We start from the raw sequence: 22,575 nt of genomic DNA, 5'->3' as shown, positions 1-22,575 counted from the left end.
GCCGGCCTTAAGCCAGAGTTACACAGACATATTTGCGCATGCAAATATCGCCATGAAACACCTGTAACTCATTAGATGGATTCGCCATTTCAATTGGCGCGTCCTTGTTTGCTGAGCGCAAATCAATATGTCTCACTGTGCAAGGAGTGCAGCAAAATACGTCGATGCGCGTGCAAAAAAGCATCGTTCATGCTGCAAAAACGCTACGCTCATGTGAGCGCAAATGTGGGGACCTAAGACTGTTCTTGTTGCCCCTAGCAACCAATCAAAGCATGCTGCTGTGGAAAAATGAAAGCTGTGCTCTGATTGGTTGTTATGGGCAACAGTTACTATTCGGGTAACTTCACACAGGGGCGAGCACGTTTTCGATTTTGCGCTCACCGACGTGTATTTTCCCTGCGGATGCGAGGTGTTTTTCTGTGGTGCGGGAAAAAATAATCGCTCATATGTATGACCCCATTCAAAGGTTTATATTTGTGTGAGATTTGCGCATCTCACAACGCACAAATCTCACGTGATTTTCTCAACCCTGTGAAGCCAGCCTTAGGGTGCGTTCACACCTTGCTGCATATATTCTGCTGGTACTCGTAGCGGCGAGCGTAGTTGCGCATGAACATGATAAGAAAAAATTGTGGCGTGCTCTATCTTTATGCGTTTTGCGATTTTTACATTTTTTTTATCTCCCATGTTTCCCTATGGAGCCTCCTTTTTATCATATCGCAAAGCACGGACTTGGGATTTTCGTGCGCTGTGATGCGTTTTTAACATTAGAAAGTCCTATCGACTTTTGCGGTAAAAAAGCGGCAGCAAAATCGCACCAAAAAATGCGCAAGAAAATCGCAAGTGGGGGCGACTTTTTTTTTTGCAAGAAAAAGCACTACTGACACCCAAACATCACATGAACAAACTGGGATTTTGTCATGATTTTTTCGCAGCGATATCGCGATCGCCAGCGTGAAGGAGCCCTTACCGCACGCTTTTCTAACATAGACCGTACATTTCCCAAAGTTTGCGTCCGTTTTATTCTTAATAAAATACTTTCTCCGCTGTAAAGTCTTTATTATACATTTTGTAGTTGAACGCGTTTTTTTTGGTTTTTAGGAATTTGGGAACAAAAAATGTACACGTCGGGCTGCTTTCAGAGAAAATTGCGTGAGATTTGTGCGTTGCGAGACGCACAAATATGAACCCCATTCTTTTGAATTGGGTCATACACTTTTCTCGCAGCATGTCCTATCTTTGGGCGTTCCCTCGCATCACCCATTGTTTTCGGTAGGGCCAGCAAAGTATTGCACGCCATGTGAGGTGCAAGCCAGTGCGATGCGAGGTGCGAGGCTTTAGCCGTGGCGGGTAAACCAAACAGACGAGACTCCCAGACTGATGAGGAAGTGGAGGGAAAAGAGAAAGAAAGAGGGAAAAAAACTAATATATAAGGAAGGGGGAGGTGCCTGTCCCTACATACCATTGAAGCAGTAACCGATATTGGGGGATCTACATAGCGCTCTATCCAGCGAAGTTCTTATAAGTCATCTGAACCTTGGAACTCCACCCAATGATGCCACGTTTTGGTAAACGTTTCCCGTTAGGTCCTCCATTTCCTGAATAAGATGAAACCACAAAACAATGGAGGGTGGTAGTGTTTGTCTCCAGAGTTTGGGGATACATGCCCTTGCTGCGTTCACCAGATGTCTCACCACAGAGCGCCTGTAAGTATATTCTGGGATGTCACTGAGATGCAGGAGGATGAATGCGGGAGATTTTGGTAAGGCAAAATCCATGAATTTGGAGGTAATACGCCACACCTCCGACCAGAAACCAGTCAACACTGGGCAATCCCAGAAAATGTGCAGTAGGGTTCCCTGGCCTGCACCGCATGTCCAGCAAAGTGGGGAGACCACGGGAAAAATTTTATGTAACCGAGAGGGCACCCTGTATCACCGAGAGAGGACCTTGAATCCTGTTTCGCGAAGCTTACTTGAGATGGACGACTTATGAGTGTAGGTGTACATTTTTGTTAGCTGTTCAGGTATAAGCGATATCCCAAACTTCTTCTTCCAGGCCAGGACATAAGATGGTGTAGTGTTCTCCATGTCAGACATTAGAATATTATACATGCATGAGAGGGTATGGTGGGGATAGGGAAAGGAGGAAATGCCTAATTTGATGGATCTGCCAGAAGTTCAGTGGTCCGGGTCTGTGACATTGGCCAGCTCATCTACAGGCAGCCATTGCCCTTCCGAGAAAAAGTGGAATGCTCAAAACCTACCATTGCGGAACCAAAAACCTACCCTCCTCTAGACTCGGAGAGAAGGCCTGGTTACCCGAAATGGGAAATAAGGATAGAGGGCCTAGGTGAGAGCCCTGACTTGTGGAGAGCTTGAAAGATTACTCTAAGGGTGGGCCCTATTGTGGGATGCAGCCTAATCTCTGACGGGATGTCTTCCTGTATCCAAGGGAGGACCAGCAAGAGTATTGAGGAAAACGACTGTTCCATTGACATCCATTGCTTACTATCTGACTGCCTAATCCAGTTAACCACTCTTACTAGTTGGGAGGCCTGATGGTAAGTCACAAGGTTCAGGAGGCCGAGGCCCCCCATCACCTTGGGCCTCGACAGGAGGCTCCATGCAATCCGGGTTGGTTTATCCGCCCAGACGAACTTCATGAGTAAGGAAGACAGGTGTCGGAAAAAGAGTCTGGGAATGTCAATGGGTAAAGCTTGGAGGGTGTACAATACTCTGGGCAAAATATTCAACATAAATATCAAGCACCTGCCAAACCAAGAGAAAAAGGCCTTTGTTCAGGAGGTAAGGTCTCTTTTAATCTCATCCACCAGGGAGCGGGGGAGGAAAATATTGAGGGCCGCCGATTTTTGATAATTAATTTTGATATTGGAAAACGTAGCATAGAGACGAAGTTCGTTGAGGAGAACAGGAAGAGAGACCCTCAGGAAAGAGAGAAAGAACAGCAAATCATCCACGTATGCGGCTGCCTTATACACGGCACACCCCATCTGGACTCCCCCGATGCTGACGTTGGATCTAATGTAGAGGGGTTCTAGTCAAAGGATAAAAGGGAGAGGGGAAAGAGGGCAACCTTATCGCATGCCGTATTGTCCCGTGCCTCCCGTAGTGGCACAAGCCCCACTTGGTCTCCGTGAATTATATCACCGAGATAGGGTGATATAATCGATTGGCGAGAATCTTCGAGAAAAGTTTTAAGTCTACATTGCTACTGCCAACAAGGTGGGCCATGACGAGATCTTGGCGGGCAAAGAGCACGTGTAGGTGGGGAAGCTGGCGCTGTTTGTAACCGGCTGGCAGCACCAGGTGGCCCAACTAGCCTCAAGGGAAGAGCAGTAGGCGGAGGCCCGCTCCGAAGGAAGGCGATAGTACCGCACTATTTGCATCAGACTGTATTTCTGTAAATAAAACGTGGCTTTAAGCTACCATTTTCTTCCAAGAGCCTGCATGGTGCGTTTGTGTGGAGGTGGGCATGCCAACAGGCTCTGAGGCGCGGTGCCTGGTTGCCCCGTTAAAGCTTCACTCAAGAACCATACAGTCTACAAATCTATCGGACTTCCTTTTCTGACTTGGGTGCAGCTATTCGGGGACTTTCTGTAGATTTATTTCTGATTCAGCAGTTTGTAAATTTGCATGTAATGTACTTTTAGGTTTTTGCTAATCTCTCACTTTCAAAGAAATGCAGAAGTTTATTGCAAGCTCCTGTCTGTCACATTCGGCCGTTTCCCACTCAGTGCCTACTTCTACGTAGGGTTGACACATACACGTTCCTCACTCCAACACAGCCGCATCTAAAATGCATAGAAAATATGGGAGTTCTTACAGTTGTGCTGCAATTGGTGGCGATTCCAAAAAATCCTCTGTTATGGAGAACCTCATTGTGGAACCACAGTTGTACTTGCAGGTTTCTCTGTGGTTGATAAGACATTGGTGAGGTCTGAGGTCTCGGTCACCACTGATTTCTAGAATCATCCCCCTTTGGCCCGGCTCAGAGACGTCTGCTACTGACTCTGTACTTTGCAGCTGCAGGATTAAGAGCTAATATGAATTTGGGCACACTTTTGAATTTTTTTTCCCACAGACATTTCAATACGCTGCGTGCCCCATTGGATGCCACTTATGCATCATATTCCCATGGAAGGATGCGGACATGACCCCAACCTGAGGAATTTTATTCAAACTAATGCGCATGACCCCTTCATCACATCCTAAAACTAATGCAGACCCCAGACCAGACTCTCCTCGTTCCTGTAGCTTGAGGCCCTAAGCACCTGGAAGACTTGCCTGCTCTTCTGGGAGTCTGTATGGGCTTCCCGTTTTCCAGGATGGAACTCCAGGGAGAGTTGGCGGGTGTAAGCTATGCTTTTAGGGAGGAACAGCTCAGTAATATGGTTTCCACTGCAGCCTACCATAGGTTTACGAAATTTGGGGGTTATATGGAGGTACAGAACAGCCTCTTACACGTCTACGGGTGCCATATGTGTTCCGTACAAGTTACAGGTTGCGGGAGGCTGACATACAGCCATGTGCATGAGCGCACCTGCCAACTTTCCAAGAATGAGAAGAGGGACGATAATTACAGTGAGCTTAGCAACTATTTTTTTTTACTTGAAATCACACCTTAATTCCCGCCCCTCTGTGTCCCCTCAATGCTATAATGTTCCTCTCTGGGCTATAGTGCCACCTGAAAGTAGTAATGGCCTCCTGTGCCATACTGCCACTCTTTGCCCTCTCAAAGTAATAATGCCTCCCTGTGTATCCTCATTGAAAGTAATTAGTACCACTGTGTGACTCTTCAAAGTAATAGTGCCACTTTGTGCCCCCTAAAAGTAATAGTACCTCTGTGAACACCTCAAATAGTGTCAATCTGTGTCCCTCAAAGTAATAATGCCCCTTCGGTGTCCCTTCAAAGTAAAAATGCCACTCTGTGCTCCATCAAAGTAGTAATGGTACTACTGTGCTGTAATGCCACACTGTGCCCCCTCAAATTAATAGTGCCACGCTGTGCCCCCTAAAAGTAATAGTACCACTGTGAACACCTCAAATAGTGGCAATCTGTGTCCCTCAAAGTAATAATGCCCCTTCGGTGTCCCTTCAAAGTAAAAATGCCACTCTGTGCTCCATCAAAGTAGTAATGGTACTACTGTGCTATAATACCACACTGTGCCCCTTAACCCCTTCCCGCTGCAGGGCGTAAGTTTACGTCCTGGCAGCCTGGTACTTCCCGCAACAGGATGTAAACTTACGTCCTGGAGATAGAGCGGGATCACATATGATCCCGCGCGATCCCGCAGCGGGAGCAGGCTGTCAGTCACAGCCGGCGTCCCGCTGCAACAGCGGGGGAAGGGGGGGCATCGGAGATGCGCCCCCGCTGTTAACCCCTTCCCTGCCGCGATCTAAGTAGATCGGGGCAGGGAAAGAGTTCACAGAGGGAGCGGCTCCCTCTGTGTCTCCGGCCGGCACTTGCGATGTCATCGCGAGAGCCCGGCCTGTCACCATGGCAACAGGATGCCAGACACCGGCGTCCTGTATTGCCTATGCCTATGATCGCTGTATAAGCGATAAGGCATGGCAGAGCAGTAGCTCTGCCATGCCTTATGACAGCGATCATCAGTACAGTGTTGTAAGTCCCTCAGAGGGACTCAAAAAGTGTAAAAAAAAGAAAGATTAAAAAAAGAATTAAAAAAAAATGTAAAAAAAGAGTTTAAAAAACCCATTTTTTAATGCTTTTTCTCAGATTAGCATAAAAAAAGGTAAAAAAAAATAAAAACCCCACATATTTGGTATTGTCGTGTCCGTAACGACGCGTACAATAAGTTGCACATGCTTTTGATTGTGCACGGAAAAAAACGCTAAAAAACAGGCAAAATGCTAATTTTTAGCATTTTGCCTCACTAAAAACGCAATAAAAGTGATCAAAAAAGCCGTATGTACCCCAAAATGGTACCAATAAAATCTACAGCTTGTCTCGCAAAAAATAAGCCCTCATAGAGCTCCGTACATCGAAAAGTAAAAAAGTTACAGGACTTTGAATGCAGCAATTTAGAAAAAAAAAAAAATTTCCAAGAAAAAGGGTTTTTATTGCAGAAAAGTGGGAAAACCTAAAAAAAATGTAAGAATTTTGGTATCGTTGTAACCGTACCGACCCGCAGAAAAAATGTAATGTCTCATTTATGCTGCATGATTAACGCTGTAAAAAAAAAAAAAAAAATCTTTGGCAGAATTGATGCGTTTTCTCTCCCTGCTATCATTAAAAAAAAAAAAAAAAGGTTTACAATATAGTCAATGTACCCAAAAATGACGCCAATAAAAACTACAGTTCACCACGCAAAAAACAAGCCCTCATACAGCCGCGTCGACGGAAAAATAAAAAAGTTATGACTTTTGATAAACAGAGAAGAAAATCCACCAAAATTGTTGCGTCCTTAAGCCCAAAATAGGCCATGTCATGAAGGGGTTAAAGTAATAATGGACTTCTGTGCGATAATGTCATACAGTGCCCCCTTCAAAGTAATCGTGCCACCATGTTCTCCCTCAAAGTAATAGTACTACTGTGAGCCACTCTCTGTCTCCTGAAATTAATAATGCCTTTCTGAGCTATAGTGCCACTCTGTGGCCCTGAACGTGATAGTACCACTGTGAGCCCCTTAAGTAGTGCTACTCTATGTCCCCTAAAGTAATAATGTCCCTCTATGCCCCGTCACAGTAGTAGTACCACTGTGAGACTCTTAAAGTAATAGTGCCACTCTGTGCCCCCTCAAAGTAATAGTGCCACCTCAAAGTAACAATGCTCCTCTGTGCCCTCTAAAGTGCCCAGTTAGTGTCTCCAGCGCAGATCCAACATGAAATATCGAAGGAAATAGCGCAGCACACTGTGCTATTTTGTTCTGGTCGTACGATGGAAGCCCAATGGATCCCATAAGAGGCAATGGTTTGCGCGGGCCTGGCACAGGTCAGATTCCACTGTGGGATCCCGCATGCGGAATCCGACCCGTTCGTGTGCGGAATATTGCGCAGTATTGGTGATATGCTCAACACAGACCTCAATGGGTATTAAAATAAAACTATTTACGTAACACAATAAATAACTCATTGTATATAAAGAAGACGCCACGACATCTGCAAATAGTCAGAGTCAAGATATCTGACAGGAAGGAAGTTATGAAATATATTGAGATAGAACTAAGAGGACTGTGACTTCTTACATATATCTCCAGACAGCGGGGAACTACAGATCACTGTCATCATCACAAGCCTGGCGAGGACCACCACAGGTACAGTACAATAATATACAGTCTATGTATTATACTACCATATATGTGCATGCTGTATATTATATAGTCATTTATTTTATATATTATATACAATATTTCCCTATTATGTTATTTTTTTATACATTTTTGTTAAAAATACATTTTTTATGAAATGTAATGAGATGACACGGCCATTTTTCCTTTTTCTTTTCTCCTGCCTGCTTTCAAAAAGTTGTAACCTTTTTATTTTTCCCCCTGACGTGTCTGTACAAGGGCTCGTGTTTTGCAGGATGAGTTGGATTTTTCAAAGGCATCCATTAATATACTATGTAATGTACTGAAAAACGTTTAAAAATTACTAAGTGAAGTAAAACGTAAAAAAATGGAATCCAATTATTTTCTTGGAGACAGTGAGACCAAAAAAAGAGCAATTCTGGCATTGTGTTTCTTTTCTGTCAGCATTCACTATTCGGGATAATCTGTTGTTTATAGACCGGTCCTTTTTACAGATGCAGCAATACCAAATATGTTTATTTTATTTTTTATGTGAAATATTGAAAGTTTGTTTTTACTTTTAGCATTTTTTAGTTTTTGGAATAATCAAAAAATTAGTGGTAAACTTATTTTACATTTTTTTCCTCACTAGTGAACTTGAATTTACGATCATTTGATAACTTGCACAATATACTGCAATACTTCAGTATTGCAGCATATTGTACTTTTACAAGCATTCTATTAAAAGGGGTTTTCCAGGCATTTACTATTAATGACCCATGGGAGTATAATTGATAGGCTTTTCTCCCATTGAAATAAATGTGAGCGATTGCAGTCAGAGCTGGAAGTATAATACAAGGCATTGCTCTCATGGATTTCAGTGGGAGTAAAGCCTTTCTGTTATACGTCCGGCTCTGATCACCAATGCAGACGTCTGGCTGGGCTTCACTGACAGAGGGGCAGAGGATCAGCTGATCATCGGGGATCCTGAGCTGCGGCCCCCCACCGATTAATTATTGATGACCTATCCTGAGGTTTAAGCCCTGGACAGACAGGGTTGAAGAGGGAAAAACAGTTGCCATGTTAACGATCTCTGCTTCCTGTCAGTGAAGATAAACATTCTTGCTTACTGAGGCTCAGAATCTGTACAGACCGGGTCCTGTCACACAGCTGAGTTTTGTTACCATGTTTCATCCTGGAGTCCAGAGCAAAAGAGAGATTAGAGATGTGGTGGTCATCTCACAGAGCATTGCCTGTACTGGTACATTGTAGCAGACTGCAGCTGTGTGAGCAGAAGGCGATCTAGACCCATCCCCAGTAAACTGTCTATGGATATATATAGCTGTTGTATCTAATGGCTGGTAGCACTATCACCAAGAGATTACAGTATCCCATGACTGGGTGGAGGAGGAAGTAGTTTAGATACACAAACTGTCCTTATGAGGTTTCTTATGGTACTCTATATTTGACTGGTGTTTGATGTACTGTCGTATAACTAGCATATAGTATTCCATGGACTTTATATAACTTCCACATACATCCATATAACTACTATATGTTATTCCATGTACTGTTAAATAACTGCCATGTGGTATTTCTTCACACTATGTAACTACCATATGGAATGCCATGTACTTCCATATAACTTCCACATAATATTCCATGTACTTCCATATAACTTCCACATAATATTCCATGTACTTCCATATAACTTCCACATAATATTCCATGTACTTCCATATAACTTCCACATAATATTCCATGTACTTCCATATAACTTCCACATAATATTCCATGTATTTCCATATAACTTCCACATAATATTCCATGTACTTCCATATAACTTCCACATAATATTCCATGTACTTCCATATAACTACCATATAATATTCCATGTACTTCCATATAACTTCCACATAATATTCCATGTACTTCCATATAACTTCCACATAATATTCCATGTACTTCCATATAACTTCCACATAATATTCCATGTACTTCCATATAACTACCATATAATATTCCATGTACTTCCATATAACTTCCACATAATATTCCATGTACTTCCATATAACTTCCACATAATATTCCATGTACTTCCATATAACTTCCACATAATATTCCATGTACTTCCATATAACTACCACATAATATTCCATGTACTTCCATATAACTTCCACATAATATTCCATGTACTTCCATATAACTTCCACATAATATTCCATGTACTTCCATATAACTTCCACATAATATTCCATGTACTTCCATATAACTTCCACATAATATTCCATGTACTTCCATATAATATTCTAGGCACTGTATAACTACCATATGTAACGCCATGTATTTCCATATAACTACCATAAAGTATATTTCGGTGTAAGGTATTCCACTTTCTATATAACCACCATAAAGCATTCTACGCACTCTATAACTACCATATGGAATACCATATACTTCCATATAATTTCCCATGTACTTGCATAAAATTACCATAAAGTATTCTTCGCACTACATAATTACCATATAGAATGCCATATACTTCCATATAACTACCATATAGTATACTTCTGTATAACTACCATTAGTTATTCAATGCACTATATAATCACCATATGGAATGTCATGTGCTTCCATATAACATCCCATGTGCATCCATATAATTTCCATATAACTACCATATAGTAATTAGAAGGATTGGACTGGCATCACAAGGTATTTCCCTATCCACAGGATAGGGGATAACTTGCTGATCAGTGGGGGTTTCACCACTGAGACCCCCGCTAATCCTGAGAGAGGGGTCCCATGTCCAATGTTCTCCTTATTGCAGGCTTACGGCACCAAGCACTTTGATATTTCCATCAGCCCAATTAAAATGAATGGAATGCTGAGTACACATGTTTGGCCAGGGAGACACTGCAGGGAGAGAAGCAACCCTCAGTAACAAGCAGAGGGGGCAATAGGGACCCCATTCTTGAGATCAACTCAGTGGTGAGACCCCCATCAATCAGCTAGTTATCCGCTATCCAGTGGATAGGGGATGACTTTTGATCTTGGTACAACCCCTGTAAAGTACTTCCGTAAAACTATAATATAATGTTCAGTGTGCTTCTGGACAAGTTCCCTAATGTGTTCCACATACTTTTAAATGGTTTTCCATGTACTACCGTATAAGTTTCACTGAACCACTGTGCTGCTCATAACTACTATAACTGCCACTCTGTACACCGATATGGTGGCCCATGAATGTATGGATGCTGTTGGACAATGTATTTTTGTTAGAACAAATCATAAGCCAATCAGGTAGTGTCCCCTTGCTGGGACCCATAGTGATCAGCTGTGATCCCTGAGGGAAGCAAGCAGCAACTACCTAATTCCCCTGCAGCGCCACCACAGGAAAAGTTAAGTATTACAAAGTTCCCACTGAAATCAAAGGGCTCTCCAAGTCATGTACAACAATGCCGGGTCCGCCAGAGCGAGAGACACTCTTAGTCGTCTTTCTCCATTCTGGTTAAAGGGGTTGTTTGATTGCCAGACAACATTCCCTCTATAGGTTCAAGTCTGCTAAAATAACAAAGGGCGCAATACTTACCTGTCCTCTGCCATGTGGATCCAGCTCTGTAGGGCCGTCATCCTCACGGCATTTGTTGTGGAAGTTGATGTGACTGAATATCGCCTGACCACTGCAGTCAATCAGAGACTGCAGCATCGCCATGCTGAACTCCTGGCATCTTGGTACCCAGGATGTGAGCGCTGATGCCAGGAGAACAGGCGAGAGATTTCGCTTTTTATTTACTTTTTTTCTAGGGGCAAGATTAAGAAAATCTGTAATTCTGGCATGTTTTTTTTATTTTTCACTGCATTCTCTGAGCAGCATAAATAATATATTAAAGTAAATCTACAGGCCGGTACGATTGTGTCAATACCAAACTGTAATAGTTTTTTTCTTTTTCGCTACTTTTTCACACTAAAAAAAAAAAAAAAAAAGATTACTTTTTGCTGCATTCAAAGACCTCTAGCATATTAATTTTTTTCATCAACAGAGCTGTCTAAGGGTTTTTATTTTGCGGGATGAGTTGTTCTTTTTATTAATACCATTTTTTTAATCCATACAGTATTTTGATCACTTTCTATTCCGTTTTTTTGTATGTTGAGATAGGCTAAATTAGCAATTTTTGCCACGTTTAAATTTTTTTTTTCCATGCGGTATACCCTGCAGATTAAATAATGTACTTCTTCTTTGGGTCATTATAAACGAAGGGATACCACATGTGAAATTTTTAGAGATGAGCGAGCATACTCGCTGAGGACAATTACTCGATCGAGCATTGTCCTTAGCGGGTTTCTCCCTGCTCGGGAGCAAAGGTCCGGGTGCCGGCGTGGGTGACAGGTGAGTTGCAGCCATGAGCAGAGGGGAGCGGGGAGGAGACAGGGAGAGAGAGATCTCCCCTCCGTTCCTCCCCGCTCTCCCCCGCCGCTCCCCGCTGGCAGCCGAATCTTTGCTCCCGAGCGGGCAGGTACTCCCTAAGGGCAATGCTCGATCGAGCAGTTGCCCTTAGCGAATATGCTCGCTCATCTCTTGTAATTTAGTTTTTAATATTTTATTTTTTACAGAGTCATGGGAGAAAGGTGCGGTTTTGGCATTTTTTAATTTTTTTAAAAAATTTTTTTACAATTTTTTTAACTTTTTAAACTTTTTTTTACAATTTTGTCCCTTTAGGGGGCTTGCATAATACTTTTTTTAAATTCTTCTAATACTCTGCTATGCTGCGGCATAGCAGGGTATTAGACAGGCTATGACACTCAGACCCAGAGGCTGTATTCAAGCCTTCAGGTGCCACAGAGACCCATCAGGACCCTCTGATCACATTGCAGGGGGTCCGATGATAACAGAGGGAGCCCTCTCCCTCTGTCAGCCCTTTACATGCTGCGGTCGCACAGACAATGGCATGTAAAGGGTTAATCAGCGGAGATTGCTGGCAGACCCAGAGGCTATATTCAAGCCTCCGGGTGTCATAGAGACTGATCACATTGCGAGGGGTCCGATAGTGACAGCCCTCTACATGCTGCAGTCGCATAGACCATGGCATGTAAAGCGTTAAACAGCGAAGATTGGAGGTTTTCTCCATTCTCCACTATAAGAGCTGGAGCCCGGCTATTATCTGACAGCCGATAACCAGCTCTCCCTGCCACAGGGACCATTGGTCGGCTTCTAACAAGCCGATGGTCTCCATGGCAATGTGTAAACAGTGCAGGAGCTCAAAAAAAGAAGCGAGAAGTTGCTGGCAGATCGGTTATATCTTCCTGGTTCTTTTTTTTAAGTCCTGCACTGGTTCTCTTTGGGACTGTGCAGGCGGTGTGTGTGCAGAACACAATACCACAGCTTATGGCATTGTGCTCTGCAGGTCCCATAGTGAAACATAGCCCGGAAATCTTCCAGGCTATATCACTATGGGCAGTAGAGCTAGTCCCGGAAAATTTCCAGGCGTGCCATTGAAGAGGTTAATACGGGAAGGTCCTCAATGCGGGATTCCCCAAATATTAACTCGAAATTACCTATTAGGGTATTTTAAAATTGATTTTGTAAACTATACTGCCCCTTTAAAAAATGTTGTAAAGTCTCATCAATAAGAATGTTTTTATTTCATTTTGTTCTGACTACGCATATAAAAGTAAATATTAGAGTACTTCAATTCTCCCATTTACCAGTAGATGTCAGCACTACTGTCCAGTAAACCATGAAGATCTCGATTTACAGCTGCTGTAAAAAGTTACATTTTTGATTATTGATTACCACTCTCTTTTATATGACTGTGAAAAAAACCCTCATAAAGTCATCTAAGCTCTTCCACAGAGCAGTCTTTATATTTTAGATGTGTCTGGATATCTAGGAAACTTCAAGTAAATACTCACTGACCGCCTATATCTTTGCAGGTAACCAGGATGTTCAATGGAAGTGATGTGGATTTTGACCAAACCCTTTCTCACTCTCATAACCAAGAGACTGTGTTCACAACACTGGTTTATGTGATCACCTTTCTGCTAGGTGTCCCTGGTAATATTCTGGTGCTTTGGGTCACTGGAGTGAAGATGAAGAGGACGGTCAACACCATTTGGTTCTGGAACCTCGCTGTGGCCGATATCATGTGTTGTCTGTCTCTTCCATTCTCCACCGTGCAGTTATATTACAAGGAATGGCTGTATGGCGCTGTACTCTGCAAGATAATCCCAGCTATAGTCATCCTTAACATGTTTGCCAGCGTCTTCACCTTGGTGGCCATCAGCATTGACCGTTGTGTTTTGGTAGTCCTGCCGGTGTGGGCCCAGAATCACCGCAGCCTACGAATGGCTTGGTTTATCTGCCTGGTTATTTGGATATTATCGTTCATTATGTCTTTACCCGCCTTTCTCTACAGACAGTTATCCATAGAGCACAACATCACCACCTGCGAGTACCAGTTGGGTGGCCATGACTACTCTAGTTACTTTGAAGGTGACTCTAATATCTACGAAGATTTTCTTAATGAATCTGACGTCCTCCTGTCCGAGGATGTTGCGTACCACCACTTTGGCATTCCCACTCAACCCTCCAATGCTGAAATTACCATCACAGTTACACGTATGATATTTGGGTTCTTGGTTCCCCTCCTGATCATTGCAGCCTGTTACATTCGTCTGGCTCTTAAAGTACAAAGTAGCAGGTTCCAAAAGGTGGGCAGAAAAACCACCAAGATAGTATACGGCATCATCGTGGCCTTCTGCGCGACCTGGGCTCCCTACCATATCATCGGCACGATCATGCTTTATGATCACAGCCAAACGGTGACTAAACTGAACAACGTCTCCGTGGGCTTGGCTTTCTTCAACAGTTGCATCAACCCGATACTCTACGTCTTCATGGGCAAAGACTTCAAGACTAAGATGAAACAGTCTTTGCAGCAGCTTATGGAAAGCGCCTTCAGCGAGGAGGCAACTAAAACTACCGAACGTAGCAAGACTAAAAGCTCCATCCAAAACAGTATAGATCTCTAAGGAGATGAAACTTCACTGTGACGGAGGAGTTGGGTGTATACATAGGATTGAGCGCCATAGCGAAAATAAAAATGGCGCCCCCTGCAGAACCAGGTTACTTCATCCTAACCACCATCCAGCGCCAGGAGGACCCAGTGCTTGCTTGTCATTCTTCTAGATGAGAAGGGTGGAGTACCACACACAATGATATATAATCTTTTTTTATATAACGCTAACATATTCTGCAGTGCTTAAAAAACAGGGGAGAACAGATACAAAAAACAAAGACACAAAAACCACAGTTACATGTAGTAATAAGTTGATGGAGACAGTAGGGGTGAAGGTCCTACTCCAACGAGCTTACGTACTACAAGTAATGGGGTGATACAGAAGGTAAAGACTGGAGATGTGCACGGTATGGTGAGGTGGAGAGTGAGGGATGCTATACACATAGACAATAGTCAGACTTAAGCCGTTTAGTGGCTGAATCGTTACGACTGCAGGGGTCAGTTGATAGCTAGCAGGGATTGCAGTCGGTAGGACAGGGAGCATGTTATCAGGCGGAGTACAGAGGGGTTTGGTTTAAGGTATATGGTCCGCCTCCGTGAAGAGGTGCGTTTTTAGAGCACGCCTGAAGTTGTGTGAGTCAGTTATTGTTTGGGGTAGAGCGTTCCAGAGGACTGGTGCTGCTCTGGAGAAATCTTGGAGGCGGGAAAGAGAGGTTCAAATTAAAGGGGCGATTAATCTGATTTTATTAGTGGAGCAGAGGGTGCAGACTGGGTGGTGGTTTGAGATGAGGGAGGTAATGTAGAGTGGCGTGGTGCTATGGAGAGAACACAACATCATTGACGACCTTTATTCTACTCCTTGGAGGGGTTTGAACCACCTAACAACTACTGATTGACAGTTTAAGGGTACGTTCACCCGTAGCGGAATAGGTGAAGATTTTCCGCATCAAAAAACATGCAAAAGGCAGCACCAATGGTTCAGATTTGGATGCGGATCTGCAGCAGACTTCACCTCTTTGACTGAGATGGTGAAGTCTGATTGGATCAGCACCAAAAGCCACGTCAAAATCTGCCCCAACGTAGGGAACGTGTTATACCAGAAAAAACATTAGCCATGTTGACCACTCAGAGGTCCCTCTGCAGTTTAGGACAGAAGCTCTGGTTTAGGAAAAAGCTGCAACAGTCATGTGCCATTCGTCGTGAACGTGACCATTACTCAATCACTGGCTTCAGCGGTGACGAAGTGTTCACAGCAGTATTCTGCAAAGTTGTTCCGTATGCAATGAGCGGCACATAACTGCTGCAGCTTCTTCTGGGACCGGAGCAGTGGGCACTGGAGCTCCTGCGTTGGACCTGAGGGACTCTGAGAAGTGAATGTGACTTAAAAAAAAACAAAACTATTTCCTGCCAAACTATTTTTTTTACGGTTTGAAAACCCCTTTAAATCTTGGAAAAACTTCAGTAAACTGTTGGGCAGCAGGAAAAGTTCAGATAGAGAGTCGGTGCCACGCTTGCCATAGATAACAAAATTCATTGGGACATTTAAAGGGGAACTCCATTTTTGCACCATATATTTCCTAATATAATCCACATTTAATATCTCCATTAGGTGTTGGGTTTTTATTGTAAATCCTCTGCTTTTTTAAAATACATTTTCGTCTCCATTTAGACATAACACTAATATCAGAATTCTGCTGCTTTCCTGCAACCAGACAGCAATGCATTGTGGGAGCTCAGCAGGATGTGTACTTTCTCACACTTTTGATGTGAATGGACGTGCCGGGAGTTGTAGTTTCTCAGCAGCTGGAGAGCCACAAGTTGAGGACCTACTTTGTAGACTGTGGATGGAACAACAATGAAGATTGTGAAGATTGAAGCTTTTGGCCTTCAGATTTGGTTCCCCATTCGATTAGCTCTTCTAGGACAGCTGGTCTTCGCGTGCAGGATGGATGGAGTACGAGGCGGCTTCCTCTTTTTCGGTTTTGCATAGCTCTAATATAACATTGCTGCTGAGTATTAAGAAATGACTTCTTGTTTCTCGTTCTCTTTTTTTCTACCCTCCTTCCATTACGCAGATATGTTGGACTATATCCATATCTACTCTTTCACCTTTGGATAAACTCTGACCATGTCTATATATAGGATGAAAGGGGTTAACCCTCTGAAGAAATCCAAAATCCTGTCCCAAGACCGGATGATACAGGGGATATATGAGCTGTAGTTGATTTTGTTTGCCATTGTTCAGTTCTGCCAATTTGAGGTCCTGTTTTTAGGTGGCCATGATGGCTGCCACTATTTTCTAACTACATTGTGCACTGCTCTGTGATTGGCCAGTGCTGATCACGTTAGCAGCACTAGCCAATCACAGAGCAGGTATAGTGTGTTGGTAGTCCTATCACTACAAATGCGCTATAAGCAATTAGGTAGTTTAAAGATGGCCGCAGCCATCGTGGTTGTCGAAAATGGGACAATTGGACCTCAAATAATGACAAAATCAAACTTCCTCCTTTATCCTCTGGCCCTGGAACAGAATTTTGTCCGGCAACTGGAGGGTCACCTTAAAGGGGTATTCCAGTCTTGTATAATGATGGCATATCGGTAACATATACATCACTAATGACCTTAGTGTGGGCCTTTATTAGATCTATAGCTGCCATGGTAACCCCGTAATCCCACTGTGGGGGCGCCAGTGAGGTGACACAGATGCTAATGACTGCTGCATCTAAAGGCCCATTTACACGCAAAAATGATCGCTCAAAATTCGTTCAAAAGATAGCTTGAATGACAGCTTTGAGCGATCATTTTGAATAAACTAAGTAGCTTCTTAGTAGCTTAATTTGCGTGCAAATGAGCCTTCCCTTGCTGTAAGCAGATAACAGCTGGAGGTCTGTTATCTGCTTACAGCTCCATTGTTCTCTGGCAGGACAGCAGCTAAAACAATGTTATCAGCGCTGCCCGCGGAGAACACAGCATGCGGTCCCTGCTATCAGGAGCAACAGATTTTATGCTGGCTTGAAGTCAACGATGAACGAAGAGTGCACAGTAAGTATGCGATGGGCACGCATTTACATGCAAAGATGATCGCTCAAAAGCCATCATTTGGACGAATTGTGATCGATAATCATTGCGTGTAAATCAGCCTTAGGGCTTATTCACATGTCCGTATATCGGCCGGGTTTTCACGCCCGGCCGATATACAGTGTCCCTTCCTGCAGGGGGAGGACACGGGCCAGGCCGGGAGCTAGTGCACTGAGCTCCCGCCCCTCTCCACCCTTCACAACTATTTGCAATGGGAGGGGGCGGAACTTAGCTCCGCCCTGTCCCACCCTCCCATTGTAAACACTGGTGAGGGGCGGAGAGGGGGCGGGAGCTCAGTGCACTAGCTCCCGGCCTGGCCCGCCTCCTTCTCCCGCATGAAGGGACACCGTATATCGGCCGGGTGTGAAAACCTGGCCGCTATACGGACGTGTGAATAAGCCCTTAAGGGGTAAGATGTAGCCTCACATAGAGTGAAGCCACAAGGCCCACTGTTTTGGCTCCTCAGATGGAAGTCTTCTTCCTGCGTTGCTCTTTACTTTCTAGGGTTGCCCAAAACAAGAAGTAACAGAGAAACGTAAAAGAATCTGGGCAGTAAAAGGAAGACGTCAAGTCCCCTCCTCCGGAGATTACTGGTCATCAGAGGACAGGGAATGACTTACTGATCAGTAGAAGTCTGATCGCTAGGATCCATGCCAATTTTCAGAACAGGTTTCGGAGCGTCCCTAAATGAATGGATGCTGCCTCTCTTCTCATTTTAATGAGAATGCCCGTGCTTGCGTATATTCGGCAGTCCCATTGAAATGAATGGATCTGCACCATGTGAGACCACGACTCCTTTTATTTAGGGATACTCCAGATGGCCATTCTTGGTATCTCAGCAGTCAGACCCCCACCGATCAGGAAGTTATTCCCTATCCTGTGGATAGGAGATAATTTTCTTTGGCTGTTTTTGACGGCTGACACCGGGGCACAACAGCCGGAATCAGAGTTCACGCCTATCTCGGCTGTTAATCACTTAAATGCAGCTCTCAATTCTGATACCGTGTTTCCCTGAAAATAAGACAGTGTCTTACATTAATTTTTGTTCAAAAAGGTTTAACTTTTTTACATGTATAGCTGCCTGGACACTATTTAAATTGACTTTTCAAATTAACTGTTAGCAGGGCTTAATTTTGGAGTAGGGCTTATATTTCAAGCATCCTCAAAAAGCCTGAAAAATCATTTTGCATCCTCAAAAATTCTGGAAATCATGCTATGTCTTATTTTCAGGGTATGTCTTATTTTCAGGGAAACAGGGTAGCAGAATTTAAATGGCCCAAGCAGTGAGTAAGGGGTCTGAATGGCTCAGCTGCGGTGACTTTCTGAAGGCCCCCAGGATTGCCATATATCTCTGCCTGTAGCATGTTTTAATAGCATGCCTGCAGGAACACCATATACTATATACTATAACTTCTATACTATATACTGCAGGAACACCATATACTATATTGTATAAGCGATCAAACAATTGCAAGTTCAAGTCAAAAAAAGTGGAAAAAATGTATTATTCTAAAAAATAAAGAATATTAGAAACTTTAGAAAACCCTTTTCCTATAATTATAATTTTAAAAAATAAAAATAAAAAAAGAAAACATATTTGGCATCGCCGAGTCTGTAAAAATCTGATCTATTAAAATAACACATTATTTATTCTGCACAGGAAGTGTTGTAAAAAAAAAAAACAATGACAGAATTGTAGGTTTTTTTGGTCAATCCGTCTCCAAGAGTTTTTCTTATTAAAAAAAACTATGAAAAAGTTGTGTGCACCCCAAAATGGGAAGCCTTCAAACAGCTGCATCAACAGAAAAGTAAAAATGTTATGGCCGACATTAGAAGATGACAGAAGATACACTTTTTAAAGGATTTTTTTATTCTTTAAAAATAGTACAGCAACAAAAAAAACCTATACATTTGGTATTGCTGTAATCGTACGGACCCACAGCAATAAAGTTTGTCATGTTAAAATGTTTTTTTTTCCATTTCAAGTCATTTAGAAATTTTACATGAAATGAAATTTAAATGTAAAGCTTTTCAGTACATTTTATGGTACATCACAAGGTGCATTCCGGGACTTCACTAATGAACTATACTCAGGATAAGTCATCAGTAGTTGATCGACGGGGGTCCGCTAATCGGGATCCCCTTTAATCAGCTGATGTGGACAGTGCAAACTGCAGATCTGCAGCAGAAATCTAAGGCTGGATTCAGACGACCGTATATCGGTTTTGTTTTCACGCCCAGCCGATATACGGCATCTCTCTCTGCAGGGGGGAGGCTGGAAGAGCTGGGAGCAGTGCTCTGAGCTCCCACCCCCTCTCTGCCTCCTCTCTGCCCCTCTGCACTATTTGCAATGAGGAGAGGCGGGACGGGGCGGGGCTAAATCTCGAAACTTAGCCCCGTCCCGCCTCCTTTCATTGCAAATAGTGCAGAGGGGCGGAGAGGAGGCAGAGAGGGGGTGGGAGCTCAGTTCCTGCTCCCGGCTCTTCCAGCCTCCTCCCACTGCAGATGAGGACACCGTATATTGGCTCAGCGTGAAAACCAAGCTGATATACGGTCGTCTGAATCCACCCTAAGACTCAGGTTATCTAAACACGGGCGAGCGCGATATCAGACCTCACGCTTGTGAACGTGCGATGTGCCCGTGGATGGTGAGGTGAGGTTGCGATCAACCGAGCTGTGCGATGTGTTTTCCTGTTCCATTGAAAACAATGGGCCATGCGTTCCGAGAAACACGCAAGGACAGAGCATGCCGCCATGTATAGGACTCTATTAAAAAGAATGCGGTTCATATTCGTGCAAGATTTTTTGCGCCAGTTTCAAATTTCAGCCGTGGACATAAAAACGGATGACAATATACACGTAACAATTTTTTTTTTTTTACTTAAACCATCAGTCTGTGCAAAAAGCCCCAGCTAACTGGACAGCATAACATGCGATTATGGGGCTGTCTGTTGTCCGTGAAATGCACAGGCAACCCACCGACCAAAAATATGCCAGTCTGAAAGGGCTCTGAGGATGCCATTAAGTGAAAAAAAAACTTCACATATTATTAAAAGCTGCATGCATTTATTAACTGTGGTTGAAAACTACAAAAAAAACAACCCCTGTCACGTATGAACGTTGCCTTACAGGTTGATCACACCACCACTTTCACGTATGCGGGATGCATGCATGAAAAAAATGTGCAAAAACATGCATTTTAACCCCTTAAAGCTGCAGGGCGTCGGCGTATGTATGAAGAGAGATCGTGCGGTGATCTCTCTTTATACAGTGCAGCTGCCGACTCTTTCTTACCAACACCCGGCGGCAACAGCTCCAATAAGCCGAGCAGCTCATCAGAGCTGTTAACCCTTTAAATGCTGCTGCCAATTCTGACAGCGGCATTTAAAAACCATGAATAATGTTCGGAGGTCCTGTACGCACTCTCTCCCCCCCCCCCCCCCCCCCCCCCCCCCCCATTCCAAAGAGATCGCAGGGAGCCATGCAGATGTCAGGGCAGACAGGTTCCTTCTGAAAGACTCCAGGGCTGTCTTGGCAGAATGCCCGTGGGGTGGCTTAATAGACCGCCTGCCCAATCGCAGTATGATGTAATGCTGTTGCATTATCTCATATTGCAGGAGCGATCAAAGCATCGCAGGTTGACTAAACAAAGAGTAGAAATAAGAACTATGAAGAACATTTACTAATTATTAAAAAAAATAAAAGTTCAAAAAACTCCACTTTTGACATATTTTCATAAAAGAATCTAAACAATGAAACAAAAACATATATTTGGTATCGCTGCGTGCGTAAAGGTCTGATCTATCAAGGTAATGCATTATTTACCCCGCACGGTGAACGTCCTTAGAAAAAAAAAGAAAGAACGCGAGAAATGCACTTTTTTGGTCACCCTGTCTCCAAGATAAAAAAAAAGATAAAAAAAGCGATCAAAAACTTGTTTGTATTCCAAATTGGTACCAACCAATCGGAACAACTACGCACAACTAGGTCGACGTAAAAATAAAAAGGTTATTGCGCTCAGAAGACGGCGGCAGAAAATTATTTAAAAAAATGTAAGATCTTTGAAAAAAAACTCGATACGTTTGGTATCGTGGTAATCGCACTGACCCATAGAGTTATAAAGAGTAATAAAGTTATCATGTCATTTTTGTTGCAGTTTGTGCGCCGCAGAAACAAGACGCACTGAAAGATGGCGGAATTTTGTTGTTTTTTTTGTCATTTTACTCCACTTAGAATTTTTCTTTAACTTTTTCAGTACATTATATGGTATAGTAACCCCTGCCCGCCCCATGACGTAAGGGTACGTCATGGGAGGCGGGTACTTCCCACAAAACGACGTACCCTTACGTCATGGGGATAGCGCGAGATCATAGCAGATCTCGCGCTATCCCGCAGCGGGAGCCGACTGTCACTAGTAGCCGGCGTCCCGCTGCAACAGTGGGGGGCATCGGAGATGCCCCCCCCCCCCGCGCTCCCTCCCGCGCTCCCTCTGTGACTCCAGCCGGGCTCTCGCAATAACATCGCGAAAACCCGGCTGGTTGCTATGGCAACAGGACGCCAGATACCGGCGTCCTGTATTGCCATAGCTTAGATTGCTATAGTAAGCGATAAAACATGGCAGGAGAGAAGTCCTGCCATGCATTATCGCAGCGATCTGAAGTCCTGCAGTAAAATTCCCTCAGAGGGACACAAGTGGTGTAAAAAAAAAAAAAAGTTAAGTACAAAAACTAAAAATGTTAAAAAACCCTTTTTTAAAGCTTTTTCTCATATTAGCATAAAAAAATTAAAAATCCCACATATTTGGTATCGACGCGTCCGTAACGACGCGTACATTACATATTACATTGAATACGCTTTTTATCCTGCACGGCAAAAAGTGTAAAAAAAATGCTAAAAAACTGAGTTTTGGAAAAGTGGAAAAACCTAAAAAATATATAAGAATTTTGGTATCGTTGTAACCGTAAAAATGTGTTGTATCATTTATGCTGCATAATTAACGCTTTAAAAAAAAACCAAAAAATCTATGGCAGAATTGATGCGTTTTCTCTCCCTACGATCATAAAAAAAAATAATAAAAGTTTTACAATGTAGTCTATGTAACGAAAAATGGTACCAATAAAAACTACAGCTCACCACGCAAAAAACAAGCCCTTATACGGCCGCGTCGACGGAAAAATAAAAAAGTTATGGCTTTTGAAAAATGGAGAT

General features: G+C 43.3%; 1 protein-coding gene across 1 annotated transcript; it reads left to right on the top strand.

The window, feature by feature from the left end:
* The first annotated feature begins 7,167 nt into the window (after positions 1 to 7,167).
* C3AR1 (complement C3a receptor 1) lies at positions 7,168 to 17,429 on the top strand. Its single transcript, XM_066601232.1, has 2 exons — positions 7,168 to 7,297; positions 13,205 to 17,429. The coding sequence occupies exon 2, from the start codon at positions 13,214 to 13,216 to the stop codon at positions 14,300 to 14,302; it is 1,089 nt and encodes a 362-aa protein (XP_066457329.1). The 5' UTR covers positions 7,168 to 7,297; positions 13,205 to 13,213; the 3' UTR covers positions 14,303 to 17,429.
* Positions 17,430 to 22,575: the final 5,146 nt, after the last annotated feature.

The sequence above is a fragment of the Eleutherodactylus coqui genome, chromosome 4 (assembly GCF_035609145.1).
Source record: "Eleutherodactylus coqui strain aEleCoq1 chromosome 4, aEleCoq1.hap1, whole genome shotgun sequence".
Lineage (NCBI taxonomy): Eukaryota > Metazoa > Chordata > Amphibia > Anura > Eleutherodactylidae > Eleutherodactylus > Eleutherodactylus coqui.
This window is presented reverse-complemented; position numbering and strand designations above follow the sequence as displayed.

Excerpts from the sequence above, each read along its gene's own strand:
- C3AR1 (XM_066601232.1), top strand. The coding sequence starts at position 13,214 with ATGTTCAATGGAAGTGATGTGGATTTTGACCAAACCCTTTCTCACTCT.